The sequence below is a fragment of the Orycteropus afer genome, unplaced genomic scaffold (genome assembly GCF_000298275.1).
Source record: "Orycteropus afer afer isolate SDZICR_OR568_19922 unplaced genomic scaffold, OryAfe1.0 scaffold00085, whole genome shotgun sequence".
In the NCBI taxonomy this organism is placed as follows: Eukaryota; Metazoa; Chordata; class Mammalia; order Tubulidentata; family Orycteropodidae; genus Orycteropus; species Orycteropus afer.
This window is the reverse complement of record NW_006921672.1, coordinates 6932470-6950642: the sequence shown is the minus strand read 5'-3', so window position 1 is coordinate 6950642 and position 18173 is coordinate 6932470. Positions and strand designations below refer to the sequence as shown.

The window sequence follows — 18173 nt, the reverse complement described above, 5'->3', positions numbered from 1 at the left end:
AAAAAAAAAAAAAAAAGACCAGGTTTGCTGGTCTGACATAGCCTGGTGAGACCCCTGAGACTATGGTCCCTAGCCACCCTTAAGGTCTGGAATTGAACTCACTCTGTGGCTTCCAGCCAAACAATAGACAGGCATATGGGGTGAACATTTATATCAGGTAGATACACTCCTTGGGGTGATCAATGGTGGAGAACAGAAGGGCAGTGTTTGCACAGGGAGACAGCTCAGGGGTCAGGAGTGTGTGGGAGGGAGATAAACAGGGAAGAGGTAACTATGGGGAGGAAGTGGGAAGAGAGCTGTTACATTGTGGGAAATTGCAGTCAATGTCATGAGACAAAATGTGTATGAACTGCTGTATGGAAAATGAATTTGCTCTATAAACTTTCACCCAAATCACTATAAATTTTTTTTTTTGAAAAATGACATGGGCACTGCCCCTACCCTCTGGAGCTAGCTATCTAGTTAGAGTCCTAATCATGGCATTTCCTGATATATGACCAAGAACAAATAATTCAACATTTTTGAATCTTTGAATCATTTGTAAAAACGACTCAGTAATAGCCCCTTACAGGGCTATTGGGATTAAATGAAAAATTATATGTAAAGTTGCTTAGTAAATGCTAGAGCACTCTACAAACATTAATTATTACAGTAAAACCTATGAAAGCTGGGACCTGTGTAAGGCAGAAACCTGTCAGAGAAGGAAAAATAAAATATTTTCCATTAAAATGAGTGATAGAAAAGTGATAAGACTGCACTCTAGTAAAAGCAGGAAATTTGCAAGAACCAGAAAAACATGTCAGTCCCGTCCAGTTCTGGCTTTCACAGATTTCATTGTACTTTGAAAAGCTTCTGGGGAGAAAAAAATTGTATTAACTTACATTATTATGCCTTCACCCAGTGTGTTTTGTTGGCCCTCAACTACCAGTGACTGATAATACTAAGAAAGTAGAATGGGTCATTGAATCCTCGTCATCCCTGTCTCTGTCAGCACACAGAATCTGAGACGTCAAGGGAAGATCTATGGATGTAAGAGGTGGGTTTCTGATCCCAGCTGTGCCCCTAACTGGCTTTGTGGCCTAGGAAATGTCATTTTCCTCTCAGGGTTCTAGTTACTTTTTGTATAAGAGAAAGGTCTAGATTATGGGCCTTTCCAGTTCTGCACTGGGATTCTCCTGGAGGCTTGAGCTTTAATCCTAACCATCTTCTCCCTACCCCCTCCCGAGCCCTTACACTCACACTTAGGATTTGTTTGCAGAAGCCATCTGTAAAGCAGGAGACATTTTTAGCAACCACCACCCATTCCTTCTTACAGGCACTCAATGACCTGCACATTGAAGGTTTAAGGTGGGGTGGGGGGAGTAGAAGAGAAGAAGCCAAAGAGACAGCATGCAGAAAGAGGTTCTGTCAAAGGAAAAGGCAGACGCAGGGCTGGGTCACCTGAGCAAGGGGGAGCATGCATGATGGGAAATGATGGAAGAGGGAGGGAGGAAGGCAGGGGCTGTGTTAGGTGGTGGTTACCTTCAAGAATCCAGACCCTTCCAGATCTCAGGAAGCTGCCTCAGACAGTGCTGACTCTGAGCCTCAGTTACTTTGCACAACGGAGGGGAGGCTAGTGGGCAAAGCTAGGAAGAGCAAGAAAAGCTAGCCAGGTTTTCATGAAGGAAAGAAAACAGGGTTTGTGATGATGAAAGGAAGGTAGAAGCTGCACCAGAGGCCAAGGTTTGTACATCTCCTCTCCCAAGTTCTTGTCCCTGCTGCCTAACACCCCGACTCATCACTGTACTGCTCATGTGGTTGTTAACCCTGTGGTGCAGAAGAAAGGCCTGGGTGAAAGGCTCTAGCTCTGTCACGAACAACACTGTCCTGTGGAAATCTCTTTGTCTCTCTGGGCCTTAACTTACTGCTCTGTAATGAGGCTCTGATGACATAGTGGTAAGACATTTGGCTGTTAACCAGAAGGTCAGTGGTTCAAATCCACCAGCTGCTCCATGGGAGGAAGATGAAGCAATCTACTTCTGTAAAGATTTATAGCCTTGGAAACCCAATAGGGGTCGCTGTGAGTCAGAATCAACTTGATGGCAGTGGGTTTAATGAGGTTTTATCAGGTCCCTGCATTTGCACGTAAGTACTAACTTACAGGTTGGCAGTTCAAACCCACCCAGCAACACTATGGAAGAAAGGCCTAGTAACGTGCTTCTGTACGGATTACAGCCAAGAAAACCTTATGGAGCAGTTCTACCCTGTAACACATGGGGTGACCATGAGTCAGATTTTACTCAACAGCAATGATTTTGGTTTCAATGGGGCCTTGTTATAGTTCCTGATGTAACAAGTTGACAATGATGGTTTGACTGTGCATTGTGGCTCTGGGTTTGAGCCTCAACTAAAAGCGAGCAGCTGTTTGATCTTGGGTGAGTCCCTGAGCCTCAGTGCTTGCATCTGTGATATGGGAATGACACCAGTATTCACCATACATCATTGTGGGGAAGATTTATTGAGATAATGCACATCAAAAGTACTGTTTTTTTTTTTTTTTTTAAAGTATTTTATAAACTGCCACAGTCTGTGCAAAGGTCGATTATGGTTTTCTCAGACCCTTATTTTCCCGTCCTAAATTCCAGTTAGGCAGCAGTGTTGCATCTGCAGGCAGCGAGAATGGATTGCCAGGAGATGCGGCTTGGCCTTTTATCACGCCCGCCCGTTGCAACTGCTGCCAGGAAGCTGAGTGAAGCAGAGGGGTGGAAAGAGGGGCATGGGCTCATCTGCGGTTGCTATGGCACCCCATCCTGGATTTGCCCATCTCTCCTAATGGAGAAAAGGACAGAGGGGGGAAGGTGGAGAGAGCCCTCCTGGCCCCTTCTCCTCCCCTCTTCCCTCTCTCTGGAGCAGATGCAGGGGGTGGGGGAGCCAGGATGCTTAATAAAAGAGGGGAGGTGAGAGTGATTTGCCTGGATTAAGAGGGCTTGAAATGGGGGGGCCAGACTGAGAGAGGAGGGGGCAGCGCCCTCAGGCCTACGTCCAGAAGCCAGTTGATGACGTTAGAGCAAAGAAAAAACAAGTGAGACAGCACTTGAGCATTGAGAGAGAGCAGCGCATGAGCTGGAGAGAGACAAGAGGGAAAGCTAGGCTAGGAGGCGTGGAGGCAGGCAGCTCCCCGAGGGGCCAGCCTCTGCCCTCTCCTGAGCCATCAAATCCTCCAGGCAGCCAGGGCCCCAGGGTTTCTGAGAGCTGCCTCAGGATAGGCACCAAGACAGGGGTCATGCCCCCTCCTGTGTGGGGGCTTCTGGTCTGCTGCTTCCTTTGTGGCTGGGCTCTGGGGGGTCCGCGGCCTATCCGCTCTTTGCCCCCATTGTCCTCCCAAGCCCAGCCAGGATCTGTGTCCATGTGGGTGCTCCCAGAGGGGGCAGAAGCAGCCCTGGCTTTTCTCTACTCGGGAGATGCCCAGCAGCTGTCGGGGGCTAACTGCAGTGAACGCTATGAAGCCCATGGGGCAGGAGCCAGAACAGGGCTCCCTCTAGTCTTACAGAGGGCAGCGGGCACCGTTGCCCAGGCTGCCAATTTCCTTAATATGCTGCTGCAAGCCAACGACATCCGCGAGTCCAGTGTAGAGGAAGATGTGGAGTGGTACCAGGCACTGGTTCGCAGTGTGGCCGAGGGGGACCCAAGGGCATACCGGGCTTTGCTGACCTTTAGTCCCTCACCAGGGGCCAACCACTTGCAGCTGGCCTTGCAGGCCACCCGGATGCAGGAGGAGACCCTCCTTCAGGACTTGTCTGGGAGCAGGATGCAGGGGGAGAGCCAGGCTGGGGACCTGGACACCCGTGACCTACAGAAGCGAGTGCTGACCAATGACCTAGGGAGCCTTGGCAGCCCCAAATGGCCACAGGGAGATGGCTATGTGGGGGACATGCAGCACGTAAGGCTATCTCCTCCCTTCCTGGAGTGCCAGCAGGGCCGGCTCCGTCCTGGCTGGCTTATCACCCTCTCAGCCACCTTCTACGGACTCAAGCCAGACCTCAGCCCAGAAGTCAGGTAAGTAGGTTTATGCAGGTATTTGATACCTTTGTAGATATGTGTTGTGGGGGTAGGCACAAGTACACTGTCCATGGGCCACTTGGCTTCACATGTATATGTCTAGGGGTCACAGATGTGTGTGAGTGAAGTCAGTTCTGGAATCTATAACTATGTATAATACCTACAGGTGTGAGGGTACATACTATATATGAATCAATCCTTTTATATGTATTTATATGTATTTCTTTGGGCCTCTATTTGTATTTATGTGTTTGAGCATATGAATGAGCATGCATATACATGTAGATATACATACACTTATGTGTATATGAGTGTGTACATATGAGTGTGTACTGAAGTGTGGGTGTAGGTGGCATATGTCTTGGACTCCAGGTCTGAGCAGTGGGTATAGGAGGTAGGAGAGGGCTTGGTGTGGATGACAGAGACAACCAAGGGACCAGACTTAGAGGAACCAGGTGGCTCCAGGAGTTAAACCTGCTGCTCTCTAACAACTTAGAACTCTAAGAGGAGGCTTCACCAGGGGAAGGAAAATTTGGGGTCAGGCGCTTAGAATCAACACCATTCCTGGGCAGGAGTTGGTCAAGTCCCCAGAGTCCCTCTCAGTGGTCATCTTCCTACCACAAAGAGGGGCCACTGCCCTGCTTATCTTGACCCAGGAGCCTGATAGCCTTTGAACAACTGACCTCCTTCAATCAGAATAAAGTGTGTGTGTGTGTGTGTGTGGTGGTGGTGGTGGGTACAGTACTGCAAGGCATTCAGCCATCAGCACTGCTTTCCTAGCTGTTGTGTTCCCATTCGTTGTCTTCAGCAGGGTCCCCCTCCTCCTGGCAGGCAGCCTGACTCTTTGCAGCTCTCTCCCAGCTTAGTCTAGAGCAGGGGTTGGGGAACCACTGGACCAGATAGCTCCCCCTTTGTGCTTTTCCATTCTACACCTTCTTTGCTATGATCAGTTCAGACCTGGGTTGGGCAGAGTGAGGGAGTGGTTAATAGCTAAGCACTCTGTGTGTGTGTGTGTGTGTGTACATGCAGTGGAAAAGTATCAAAATCCCCCTCAGATAGATTATCAGAGCTTCACCTCCCCATGTGTCTTGACATGTTCCCTCCACTCATTGATAGAAACTAGGAAATGATAGAATGTTGAAAAGCTGAGCAGTATGGGAAGCAGTCTAGGGGGAGAGGGATGACTGCCCACCCAGACAGTGAGCATTAAAAACACTGGAGAAGTGGAAAGTGTCTGTGTCCCTCCCCAGCACACTGCAGCCACTGTGATAAGTTTGCAAAGCTTCTGTTCTTCCACAGTCTGGTAGACATAAACAATGTCCGCCTCCTTCTCCCTAACGGTGCATTCATTGCTCCAGGGGGCAGGTGCAGATGGATGTGGATCTTCAGAGCGTGGACATCAATCAGTGTGCCAGTGGCCCAGGCTGGTACTCTAACACACACCTGTGTGATCTCAACAGCACCCAGGTAAAGACAAGGAGGATCAGGGGAGGTGAACTGGGATCTTGCCTGCCTCCCTCCCTCTTTCCCATCACAGCCAGCCACCACCCCACTCCCAGGAGAAGCTCACAAAGCCAACTCAGCCTTTTAAGGCAGCTTCAGGGGAGTCCTAGGGATTGACAGAGGTGAGATACCAGAATTTTAGAAAGTGAGTTGCAACCCACCCCTCCTCACAGCCACTGCCCATGCCTTGGAAATCTCAGTGTCCTTCCCTATCTGCTTTCCTGCCAGGATCCCTCCCCAGGGCCACCTCCTGAATCTCAGGTAATCATCCCTTTTCCTTCCCCTGGACACCATTCCCCATGTCAACAGAGCCCTGGGCTCCTATCTGTCCTACAAAGGATGCTCCACTGGTGTTTGTCAAAGCCCTAGTTTGTCAAAATAAAGGAAATTGCTGCTGGGGGTATGGGAGGAATCCAGGCAAAGAAGGAGCTGGATGAGCTCTGGGGCTGGTGAAGGAAGGTAAAGGAACCCAGGTCAGAAGCCAGCAGCCACAGCCACAGGTTGGGTAAATCACTGCTGGTGGAGGACAATGGTGGTGATTCTGCAAGCCTGGCAGTGGGAAACCGGGAGGCCAGGGCACCCATCAGCCCATATTCGCATTGGCTACCTGCATGGCCCTGAGTGGACTGGCTGAGCCTTGCAGCCTGCTGGGTGGTGGGGTGGCTTGGGCATCACTGTGCTCTATGTACAGGTGGCCCTGCTGCTCTAAAGAACACATGTGTTTGGAGCTGTAAATCCAGGGATGAAGAAGGGCTCTCACTGTCCATGCCACTTTTCAACCTAGCCACATTCACTTCTCTGGGTACACATTTGTCTGATCATGCAGACTATAGCAGGAACAGAGCATGTTAGTGGTCCAGGCAAGAGGGGAAGCTGGGCCACAGCTTCATAAGCACCAATACTCTAACCTTCCAAGTGATGTCAGTGGCTGGATATGGAAACCCCAAGATTATCCCCTCCCTTTGCCCGCACTACTGCCTGTTCCTGACTATGCCCACAGCAGATATGACCTCATTCGTGTGCTCTTCTTCCAGGCCTGGCTCTGAGGTCTGCTCCATCCCCTGCTGGGCAAACATCAATGGGCGGAGGTAGAATAAAGAGCTGGCCCTGGCATCCCACCAGCCTGGCATTAGCCTGGCATTAGGGCTGGGCAAAGCGTCTTGTGCCAAAGCCAGATGGCCCCTGATGGAGGAAGCTGCTCCTCCCTGGGGGCCCTTTCAACTCACCTATGTGCCAAAGAGGGTGACCCTTTGAAGCAAGAGGTGTGCCTGGACTCCCTGACTTCCACCTCCCTCCAGCAACATGCCCTGTCGACAGCTGGGCACTGGAAAATGGAACCTGTGAGGCTCCTGTCACTGCTAGTCCAAACAAAGGGGTGATCCATCCCCTTCCTCTTTGCTTGGGATCTCTTTGAGAAAGAGACAATTGTGGAGACGGAGGTGGATTTCCATAGAGGAAAGGCCACCCAAGCACTAGGTGGGCTTTGGGTGGGATTCTCTAATGTAGACCCAGGTGCTGTAGATAGGAAGACAGATGGACCCTCCCTCTCTTCCCAGGAGGGAAAGAGCTTCCAGGCTTCCAGGGAAAGCCCCATAGAAATACATAGCATGTTTGTGTCCCCACAGTGTGTCCCTCTGGAGAGTCAGGGCTTTGTTCTTGGCCGCTACCTCTGCCGCTGCCGGCCTGGCTTCTATGGGGCAAGCCACTCTGGGGGTACGTACCTGTGGTGAGGGCCAGGCAGATGGTTGACAGGCTGGGCTTGAGGGACATCTGGGGAAGAAAAGCAGGGTTGGGGGTGGGGACACACTGGGAAGAAAATTGTAGTGCAAGAGCAGAAGGTAGGGAGGAAGAGAGGCAGGCAGGGTCCAGTTTGGAGGTGTCTATGCCTTCTGCAAATGAGCCCACAACCTGTCTATTTAATGCAAGTTGACCTCCCAATGAGCCTAGTCTGGGACCACCTCTCCCTGTTTCCCTGCCCTCCCTGGGAATACTTACTTCTTCAGTGCTCCCCCTCCTGACCCTACCCCAGGGGCCAAAGGCCTTAGAAGGGCAAGGAGGAGTATGTGACCATAGAAAGCGGTGGCTGATGACTCAGGAAGGGGACAGGCTTACCTACCTCACTGCACTCATCTTTTTCTTTACAGGGTTAGAGGAGAGCACCAGCCAGCCTACTGGGCAATTCGGGTCTCTGCAAGGCGGCTCTGGGAGGCTGCTGCAGTGCCAACCCTGTCCTGAGGGCTGTACCAGCTGCATCGATGCCACACCATGTCTGGTGGAGGAGGCCCTGGCATTGAGGGCAACAGTGATGGTCGGCCAGACCTGCTGCATGCTGGTCGTCTTCCTGAGCATGCTGGTCTCCTACCGCTGCCGCCAGAGCAAGGCAAGGAAGGCCCCACATCTCTCCTGTACACATGCCCTGTCCATCTCGGCTCCCTGGTATTAACTACCTAAAATTAGAACTCAGGAGGAATGGGTTTTGGTCTGGATTCAAAGTTGAACTCACCTGTTTCCTCATCTGTAACATGAAGGCTCTGGCCTTGATTCAACAATCCTTGTTGAACATCTACTGCTAAACATTGCCTAGCCACTTGGGGAAGAGATCTTGGTCTCCGTGGAGCTCTCAAATGGGTGGGAAAAACAGAATGTAATAAAATGATGGTACCGTGAGACAAGGGCTGAGGTGGAGGTGGGTGTCAGAGAAGGGACCCAGGCATTCTGATGGGGTGGGAAAGACTTTCTGGAGAACATACCATTCGAGCTAGGCTTGGCTTTCTGGGTGCTTATCAGGCAGAGAAGGGATATCGTATTCTAGACAAAGGAGCAGTCTAACCCAAAGCTTGAGGCGCATGAAACCGTTTTTTTAGCTCCTACAACCTCTGATTTGAGCCTGGGACTGTAACAAGGCCCAGAGTAGATTGGCCTGGGGTGGGATGATAAAAGGCTCTGTGAAACCTTGGCTGAGACCATAGGAGTAGTCTCAGAGGGTCCTTAAGAGCCTTGAGGCAGGAATGGCATATAGCTCTGGAGAGAGGGCGGGGCTGTTTCAGGGTGAAGCTTTAGCCCGAGGCCACCAAGTACACCTTAAACAGGCCCGAGACCCTCCTGCACTGCACCCTAGTCCAGACTCATCTGCCTCTCTTTTTCTGGGTTCACAGAGGATCCGGGCATCTGGGGTTATCCTGCTGGAAACCATCCTTTTTGGATCCCTGCTGCTCTACTTCCCTGTGAGTCTGTGGCTAGAGGCTGGGCCCACCTTCTAAGACCCCAGAAAATCCCAACCTGACACTCTGCAAACCCTCGGAACACCTCCTCCTCTCTGCCCTCTTGCAGGGATTCAAAGTCCTTGAATTCCCCCTATTCATACCCACCAAAGGCAGGCTGGTCTAGTGAGCTATGGAGTCAAATAGCTCAGATTTAAAACAGCTCTATGTCCTGCTGTGTGACACAGACAAGTGACCTAACCTCTCCGATACTTAAGCTGCTCCTCTGCAGAATGGAGATAGTGATGTTTCCACTGCTGCTGGGAGGATTACCAACAATGTGCTTAGTATAAGGCCAAGCACATAGTTGGAGCACGATGAAGAGCAGCTATTTTGGCCACCCCCCGCCTCTCAGGTCTTCATCTTGTACTTCAAGCCCAGTGTATTCCGCTGCATTGCTCTCCGCTGGGTCCGGCTGCTGGGTTTTGTCATGGTCTACGGCACCATTATACTCAAGCTCTATAGGTAAGGCCTGGGGTGGATTTTGCTGTCATGCTACTCACCCTAGGCCACCCCTGCTCATTCATGGAATGAGGTTCCTTAAAACTAGACCCTTGCCAGCCCCCATCACCTGTGAACCCATCACAATAGCCCTCTTCTCCATGTAATTTTTCGGGAAGAGAGGCAGTGTGGCATGGAAGGTGTGTGAAGGGGAGGAAGCAACGGACAGAGATCTCCCCCCCATTTCCACCATTCTCTAACCCTTGTAGAGTGCTCCAGCTGTTTCTGTCTCGAACGGCCCAGCGGGGTCCCCACCTCAGCAGTGGGCGGCTGCTACGGCGCCTGGGGCTGTTCCTGCTGCTTGTGCTGGGGTTCCTGGTGGTGTGGACGGCTGGAGTCCTGGAGCAAGGCATCCAACACACACCTCTGGTGACCCAAGGCCACACTCCCACAGGCCGCCACTTCTATCTCTGTCACCATGACCGCTGGGACTACCTCATGGTTGTGGGTGAGCTGCTTCTGCTGAGCCCAGCCTCAACCTGTCCCGGCAATGTACCTCTGGGGGTCCGCCTGTCCTGGGCCTCCTGCCTGTACCCAGATTCCTGGCTCTTGGCCCTCCTCAGCATGCCTGACAGGGAAATGGGCAGCATGTCCGCTGAGGTAGTGCCGACACTCTCGCTCCCCACCTCCCACAGCTGAGATGCTGCTTCTGTGCTGGGGCAGCTTCCTCTGCTATGCCACCAGGGCCGTGCCCTCGGCCTTCCATGAGCCACGCTACATGGGCATCGCCCTGCACAACGAGCTGCTGCTCTCTGCTGCCTTCCATGCAGCCAGGTGAGGGCAGACCTACCTATGGCCCCTCCACCCCAACACTGTTCCTCACCCACCTGGGTGAAGGAACTCCCATCCCATGGCCATTCTTCCAACACCGAGGGGCTTCAGCAAGGTGTGGAAGGCCTCTCACCTATAGCTCTCCCCCCACCTCACAGATCCCCACTTGCATCCCAAGCCTCATCCAGGTGAGGAGGCCCATCATCCAAGGAATGGAAGGACCTCCTACCCCTAATTTATTTCCCATTCCTAATGCCACCTCTCTAGCACCCCATCATGTCCCTACCCCCAATGTTTAATTCTTCCTGCCTTCTTCTCCCTTGAACATCAGGCATACGAACACCAGCACGTCCCTAAGAACTTAGCCCTGTTGTGGAGGCAGAATCAACCCACCAGGTGGTCCTTAACAGAACTGTGGAGCACAACTGTGTACTGTGGGCAGCCCAAGGCCAGTGGGAGTAGCCTGGAGAGCAAGGAGAAGGAAGGGTGCCTGGCTTACTCCACCCAGCACCTCTATAGACACTCAGGATTGGGGCTGGGGAGAAGGGCAGCTGGGTAGCTGAGGGGGAAGAGGCCACTCCTACACGCAGCTAACTTCTCCACCTTGCCCCCAGGTTTGTGCTGGTTCCCTCCCTGCACCCGGACTGGACCCTCCTCCTCTTCTTTTTCCACACCCACAGCACAGTCACCGCCACCCTAGCTCTGATCTTTATCCCCAAGGTGAGTTCTTCCCCCTCCTGGATATGACGTGAGTTGTGAGGGGACATACTCACATACACACACATAGAGTGGGACCAACTACCATGGATCTGCTGCTATTGCCGCAACACCACCCAGGTCAGGGTGAGGGTGACAGAAGGTGTGGGGCAGAGGGTGTGCATGTGTGAGAGGGTCAGAACAAGGAGCAGACTCTGGGGAGGAGTGGGAGAGGAGAAAGCTGCTGTTTCCTTCTGTTTCCAGTTCCTGGGCAAGAGAAAGGCAATGAGCTAAGACTGGAAGGGGTCCTCTGAGGCAGCTGAAAGGTTGGCAGACTCTGAGAATCTATCTGGAAGCAGTGCCTTATGGAAAGAGAGGTGGGGGGAAATGAAGGGCATGGCTAGGAATTACAGGGGCTTGGGGCTTAGAACCATCCCTGGTCTCTGAGCTACAGGGGAGGAGGGAAGCGGTCACTTATTCCATAGGACAGGCGGGAGTAGGAGTGGACAGGGAGCCAAGCTCAGTCTTCTCCCCTTCACGCCCCTCCCTGACCAGTTCCGAAAGCCAGGGGCCCCATCTCGGGAAGAGATCGTAGAGGAGGTGTACGAGGATGAGCTGGACCTGCAGCGCTCAGGCTCCTACCTCGACAGCAGCACTGCTTCAGCCTGGAGTGAGCGCAGCTTGGACCCTGGTGACATTCGGGTGCGTGCCACCCTCCCAGCCTCCTTTGGGTGCTGGCTTTTTGGACTAGCAGGGGGAGCGCTGTTGTCCTGCGACCTGGCTATGTGCTACAGCCCCTCTTTTTTCCCTAGCTTTCCCTCTCTCCAAGAACTGTTTGCCTTGCTTTTCCACCCATCCCCTAAACTGCTTCTTGGTTCCAAGGAGGCTACAAGCACCATCCACGTGCAAAGACCCCACAGTTCCAGAGCCCTGAGGCCTAGGCCACACAGCAAATTACAGGCAGAGCCATGAGTGGTGCCCTGATCCCTCGTGTCCTCCACATCCCTCAGGGGTATGGCAGGAATCCCCTCAGTCACCAGCAAATCAGGACAGGTGGTCAACCTGGGGCCGGCAGTGGGGCTGGGGTGGTTCAGGCAGTAAGTGATCACTGGGGATTTCCACTCCAGGATTCCCTTCCCTTGGACCTAGCAGGTCTTAGAGAAAGGAAGTTCTACTTGGGTCTTACACCAAAAAGCACCCTCTTATTGCCCTGATCAAGAGGATCATTAGCATCACAGGGACCCTGATGAGAGCCTCAGTGGGCAGAAAATGAGGAGACCTGGAGATCTAAGCCCATTGTTTTATAAGACTTCAGGGTGTGGGGACAATCTCATGAAGCCATTTTGTCCACCCTCTCCACCTCCACACCTGTCTTATTTACAGCCTTGCAACTGATGGGCCCCCACATTTCATAGTTCCTTCTGCCCTTCTACCCTCTGGGTATAGACTCCAACCCAGCAAGGAGGCCAGGGAGTGTGGGGCCCACTGCCCCGCACACCACCAAGCACCCTGGGACCTCTACTTTCTGGAGAGGCAGCCAGTCAATGTGCTCCCCCTGGGTTGACCCTTCAAAGCCCCATTCCATTGCTCCCACCTCAATATGGCACTTTACATGAGCCCTAGTTCCGTAATTTCCTATCAGTATTTTCTAGAAACAGAGGCTCAGAGAGGTAAAAAAAATTGGCTTGAGTCACGTGGTGGGCCAGCACTCTAGAATCCAGTTTTCCTGGCCTCCAAGTTTGTGATTTACAACCACAGTGCCCCCAGGAAAGGGAGTGAATGCTGAGTCCTCAGAGCTGGACTCAGGGCTGGAGAAAGCCCTCAGCATCAGATTGGCGCTGGCCTAGAGGAACAATAAGATGAGTTCTGAGAGTGTTTTAGAAGCAGGGAAGGGACACACCTTGGTGAAAAAGAGCTCTTTCAAAGAGGAGAAGAGCAGCACAGGCAGGGGATGGGGAGAGGTGACCCTTAGTGCCTCAACATCAGCTCAGCTCTGCTCTCCTCATCCCTCCCCTCAGGATGAGCTAAAGAAGCTTTATGCGCAGCTAGAGGTCCACAAGACCAAGGAAATGGCTGCCAACAACCCCCACCTGCCCAAGAAGCGGGGCAGCTCGCGCCAGGGGCTGGGGCGCTCCTTCATGAGGTATCTGGCCGAGTTCCCCGAGGCCCTGGTGCGGCAGCACTCTCGGGACTCGGGCTCCGTGGGCCGCAGCAGCCTGCCTGGCTCCTCCCGCCGCAGGCTTCTCAGCTCCAGCCTCCAGGAACCCGAGGGACCACCGGCCCTGCGCAAGTCCCGCAGCAGCTACGACCACTGCAGGGAGCAGGAGCCGCCTCTCCTTGACTCACTGCTGAAGAGGAAGCTGGCCAAGAAGGCCTCAAGGGGTGAGAGCCGGGATTCGGTGGAGGGACCCCCTGTCCTCGGCTTCAGGTCTGCCAGCGCCCACAACCTGACGGTGGGAGAGAGACTTCCCAGAGCACGCCCTGCTTCCCTGCATAAGTCACTCAGTGTCGCGGCTGGCTCCAGGGAAAAGGCCCTGCTCCTGGCCAGTCAGGCCTACCTGGAGGAGACCTATCGGCAGGCGAAAGAGCGAGAGGAGCGAAAGAAGGCAGAGGCGGCCGTGGTGAGTCCAGTGCGGAGGCCATCAGCCAGGAAGCTAGAGCGAGCTCGGGGCTCCCCGCTGTCGGCCCCACCGTCCCCGGCCAAGAGCAGCAGCCTGGACAGCTCCCATGCCTCTAAGCAGCTTCATGAGGAGGCTGGGAAACGACTGCCTCACCCACCCATCAGGCACCAGGTCTCCACACCCATCTTGACCCTGTCTGGGGCCTACCTAGGAGAGCCAAGATTGCTGTCGCCCACTTGCATCTTGGCTCCAGCTCTGATGCCAGCTCCAGCCGTGGCACCAGCTCCTGCCCTAGCTCCTGCCCCAGCATCCTCTCAAAGCCCCAGCTTGCTTACCTTCATCTGCCCCTGGGAGAATGCAGAATTACCAGTCAGAAAAGAAAATGCAGCCCAAGAAGGCCCCTCAGGGCCAGAGCGAGGCAACCACTCCCCGGCCCCTGCTCAAACCAGGATCTGGAGGACCCTCTCGGTTGCAGTAGAAAAAAGGGGGACTGGGGAGAATGAAATGGACACAGAAGATGGAGATCTCCAAGGGGAAGCTGAAGGCAAGGACGAGGACAGGCCCAAGATCTTCCCTAAATCTCACAGCCTCAAGGCCCCCAGTCAGCAGGGTTCCATGCGCAGTCTGGGACTGGCTATCAAAGCTCTGACCCGTTCTCGGAGCACATACCGAGAGAAGGAGAGTGGTGAAGAGAGTACTGAGAGAGGGGAGAAGAGCAGAGTTTCAGGAGAGAGTAAGGAGGCAGCCCCCAGATCTCCCAGGGTGGGCCGCCCCAAGGCAGTGAGTAAACAGGCTGCCCTTGCCCCCTGTGATGACGAGGAGTCCCTCCAGAACCAACAGAATGCTCATACCAGCAGAATGCTCCAGGTGTGTCATCAGGAGGGCAGCAGAGAACAAGACAGAGGGAGGAGGGCATCCCAGGGCTTGGTGGAGGGCAAAGCTGAGAAAGCAGGCAAAATGGGGCCTGCCACACTGAGACAAGGCAGGCAGGGCACAGATGGGGACAAAAATGCTGAACGAGCAAAAGAGGTCGCTGGGGGGTGGCAGGAACGGCCTAAAGCTTGCCTCCAGCCCCTGGGCAGTGGTGCCCACAGGGTGGCAGAGGTATGCCCCTGGGAAGTACCCAAGTCAGAAATGTGGCCACTTGACAGTAGCAACAAAGCTGAAATCTGCCCCTGGGAAGTAAGTGAAGGAACCCTTGAGAGGGGAGCACTGAGGCAGGATCTAGAAGATAGGCCCCAAGAAGAGATGGGGAAGGCCCCAGAAAAACTAGCACCGAAAGATGTGGTTGCCACTGCTCGGAAAAAGCCAGAGAAGCTGGTAAGGGGGCAGAAGGCAGTGTGTCCCTGGGAAGGCACCGATCCTGGAGGACTGTCCCCTCCGTCAGCCCCTCAGAATACTGATAGAAGCAAGGGCAGGTCTGAGGCAGTGGGCAGTGGGGAGGCGAGGGAGGTGGCCATGTGCCGGTGGGAAGCCACTGGCCCAGAAGCTTGTAAAGCTGACATGGCCAAGGCAGAGGTCTGTCCCTGGGAGGCAAGTGGAGGAGGAGAGAATGGGAAACCAAGCCAGAAGGTAGCGAAGGAGCTTCCCCAGGAAAAGTTGAAAACTCCCAAGAAAGGAAACTTTTGGAAAGAACAGAAACTGGGTGGAGACTGGGAGTCTCTCTGTCCATGGGAGAGTACAGATTTTCGGGGTCCCTCAGCGGTCTCAACCCAGGCCTCAGGTATCCCGGAGTGCTCAGGGAGTTTGGGCAGTGGCATCACTGAGGTGTGTCCATGGGAGGCAGGAGATGTTCCTGCTCCCAAAAAAGCAGAGATCTGCTCCTGGGAGCTGGGCGCTGAGAGAGTGGGGAAAGAAACAGCGAGTCAGGGGACAGGTGGAGAATCTCTCCAGGAAAAGGAAAAAGCTTCCAGCAAAGGAAGTTCCGGAGAGATGGAGGAACAAGCTGTGAAGACAGTGCAGAAAGTCAGTCAGCTGCGGGAGGCGGTCTGTCCCTGGGAAAGCACAGCCTCTGAGCACTCCAGCCCGTATGTAGACAATGCCTTGTCCAAGTCTGGAGGCCAGCCCCCAAACAAGGACGGAAGCAGAGTGACACAGGTATGTCCACGAGAAGACAGCAAGCCACAGGTAAGGGAAGCAACACCTGCCGAAGCAGAAACCTATCCCTGGGAGGTAAACGAAAGAACAAAAGGGGACTGGACATCGGGACAGGCTCCAAAAGGAAGTGAATCTCAAAAGGACCAGGAGAAAATGTCTGGACAACCAGGAATCACAGAAGCAGATGCCACAGCTTGGGAGGAGCCTGAGGGGCAGATCCCAAAGCAGGAAGCAGTGTGTCCCTGGGAGAAGGTGGACCCTAGCAGTCTCCCCCGACAGCCGGGCTCTCAAGACACAGATAAACCCAAAACCAGTTTCCAGATGTCAGGCAGCGTGGGAAGCAAAACTGCAGAGATCTGCCCGTGGGACGCAGAGGAAACCCTGATTACAGAGAAGGCACGTATCTGTCCCTGGGAGGTAAGTGCTGGAGCAGTACAGGAAAGGCCTTTGGGAGTTGAGGCCATTAGGAAATTTCCAAATGACAAAGGAAAGGCTTCAGGAGAGTGTGGCCTTGAGGCAGCCGTTGCTGCTCCACAGAAGCCAGAGAGGCCAGCTCAAGAGCGGGAGGCGCCCTGTCCTTGGGAAGGTTTGGATCCAGGGGGCTCCTCTCAGCATGCACGTGTTCTCAACACGGATGCAGTGAAGGCTGGACCCCAGGACCTGGACAGCGTGGGCTGCAGGCCAGCTGAAGTATGTCCTTGGGAAGTAGAGGAAGTGCCTACCACTGAAAAGGCTGAGGTCTGTCCTTGGGAAGTGAATGAAGGAGTGACTGAGAAGGGATTGGAGCAGGAGATGGGGAGTGAATCAGCAGGGCAGAAGAAAGCTCTAGAAAAAGGGAGACTTATCTCCCTGGGAGAAGACATATCAAAATGGGAGGCAAAACTGAGTCAGGAGCAGGAATCTGTTTGTCCTTGGGAGAACACGGACTTGACGGAACCCTCTGCCCAGGCCCCTGAAGTCTCAGGCTTATCCAGCAGCTTGAGTAGCCAAGTGGCAGAGGGGCATTCCTTGGGAGTCAGTGATGAGGTAGCAGAGAAAGGGGCCCCGAGGCAAGATGCAAAGAGGGGCTCCCACCCAGAACACATGCTAAGCCAAGAAAAAGCTGCAGGTTCAAAAGCAGAATTTACTATTGAAGATGGGGAAAACACAAACAAGGAACAGCAATCTGTCTGTCCATGGGAGAGCTTGGCCCCAGGGGGCTTTTCCTCCCACCCAGACACTCAGCGCACAGATCAACTGAAAACCAGCTCCCAGGGGCAGGTCAGTGTTGGGGGCAGGGTCGCTGAGGTGTGCCCATGGGATGTTCCCCACTCAGATGCTTATACACCTGATGGTCCCACCCAGGACGAGATCTGTCCCTGGGAGAGGAGTGAACAAATTCCTCAGAAAAGGGTGTTGAGACAGGATGGAAAAGGGGAATCTCAAGAGCAGAAGGTGAAAGCCCCAGGAAAATCAGAGCCCAAAGATGTGGCGATTCAGAAGCTGGAGAAGGCAGACAGGAAGCAGGAGGCTGTGTGTCCCTGGGAGAGTCAGGACTGTGGAAGTCCCTCTCCACAACCGGCCCCAAAAGCTTCTAACAGAAGCAAAGGCAGCTCTGAGGCAGCAGGTGGTGTGGGGGCCAGGGTAGCAGATGTGTGTCCGTGGGAAGTGGAAGAGTCTCCGTCTGTCAAGAAAGCCGAGATCTGCCCCTGGGAGATGAGTACAGGAGCAGCAGAGAAAGAGGGGCTGGAACAGAAGGTGGACAGAGACTCACAAGGGCAAGGAGAGATGTTCCCTCCAAAGGCAGGCTCTGGAGGGACTGAAGAACACTTTTCAAAAGCAGCAGCAAAACTCAGCAGAGAGCAGGAGACAGTCTGCCCATGGGAAGGCTCACCTTCGGGGCTGCTCTTCCTCCAGCCAGATGCTCTGGACACCGACCAAGCCAAAGTCAGTCCTCACAAAGCAAGCAGTCTGGGAACCAGGATAGCAGAGCTATGTCGATGGGAAGTCACAGATCCAGAAGGAAACAAAATAAAGGGCACTATGGCAGATATATGTCCCTGGGAGGGAATTGGAGCTCCATCTGAGGAATCTGGCCTCCTGGCTGTAACTGCAACTCAGACAGAAATGTTCATCCCCACAGCCTATGAGAAACCTCCATGCCTTTCAGTCCAGAGACCTCTGGAAAGCCTCCTTCCGGAAAGCAAAAGTCCTCGCCCTGAAGTGAGCAAGCCAGACAGTACTCTTTCTCTGGAAGGTGCCAGGGAACTCCAAAGAGCTTCAGCACTTGGACTAGGAAGCAGCTTAGCCCCAGAGCCAAGTCTCCAAGAAGCCAAGGCTCCGAAGTTTTCCTCTTCAACTGAAGACAAAGAAGCAGTGATTTCTGAAATGCAAAATAAAGAATTTGCTCTTCCGAATGTCTATCCTTGGGACTGGGAGTAAGCTGCATTGGATGAGGTCAAACATAGAGCTAGTTTTCAGGAAATCAAAGTCCTTTCCAAGCCCTTTGTTGTCGTTATGTGCTATCCAACCGGACCCAACTCATAGCAACCCCTCCTCCTCCTTGGGTTTCTGAGGCGGTATCTCTATGGAAGTAGATTGCCCAACCTTCCTTCTGAGGAGTGGCTGGTGGGTTTGAACCGCCAGCCTTCTGGTTGGTGGTCAAGTGCCTTAGGCACTATGCTACCAGAGTTCCCTTCCAAGCCCT

At 53.6% G+C, this 18173-nt stretch overlaps 1 protein-coding gene across 1 annotated transcript; it reads left to right on the top strand.

Annotated features, from left to right (window-relative positions):
* The first annotated feature begins 3097 nt into the window (after positions 1 to 3097).
* GPR179 (G protein-coupled receptor 179) lies at positions 3098 to 17908 on the top strand. Its single transcript, XM_007942002.2, has 11 exons — positions 3098 to 4035; positions 5397 to 5505; positions 7167 to 7254; positions 7686 to 7921; positions 8697 to 8765; positions 9157 to 9266; positions 9512 to 9750; positions 9938 to 10076; positions 10688 to 10793; positions 11325 to 11471; positions 12788 to 17908. Exons 1-11 carry the CDS (start codon positions 3098 to 3100, stop codon positions 17906 to 17908), a joined length of 7302 nt encoding a protein of 2433 aa, XP_007940193.2.
* The last annotated feature ends 265 nt before the right edge of the window (positions 17909 to 18173 follow it).

Excerpts from the sequence above, each read along its gene's own strand:
- GPR179 (XM_007942002.2), top strand. The coding sequence starts at position 3,098 with ATGAGCTGGAGAGAGACAAGAGGGAAAGCTAGGCTAGGAGGCGTGGAG. Across the intron at positions 9,267-9,511 it reads ATTATACTCAAGCTCTATAG|AGTGCTCCAGCTGTTTCTGT; the intron begins GTAAGGCCTGGG and ends TAACCCTTGTAG. Across the intron at positions 10,794-11,324 it reads CTCTGATCTTTATCCCCAAG|TTCCGAAAGCCAGGGGCCCC; the intron begins GTGAGTTCTTCC and ends CTCCCTGACCAG.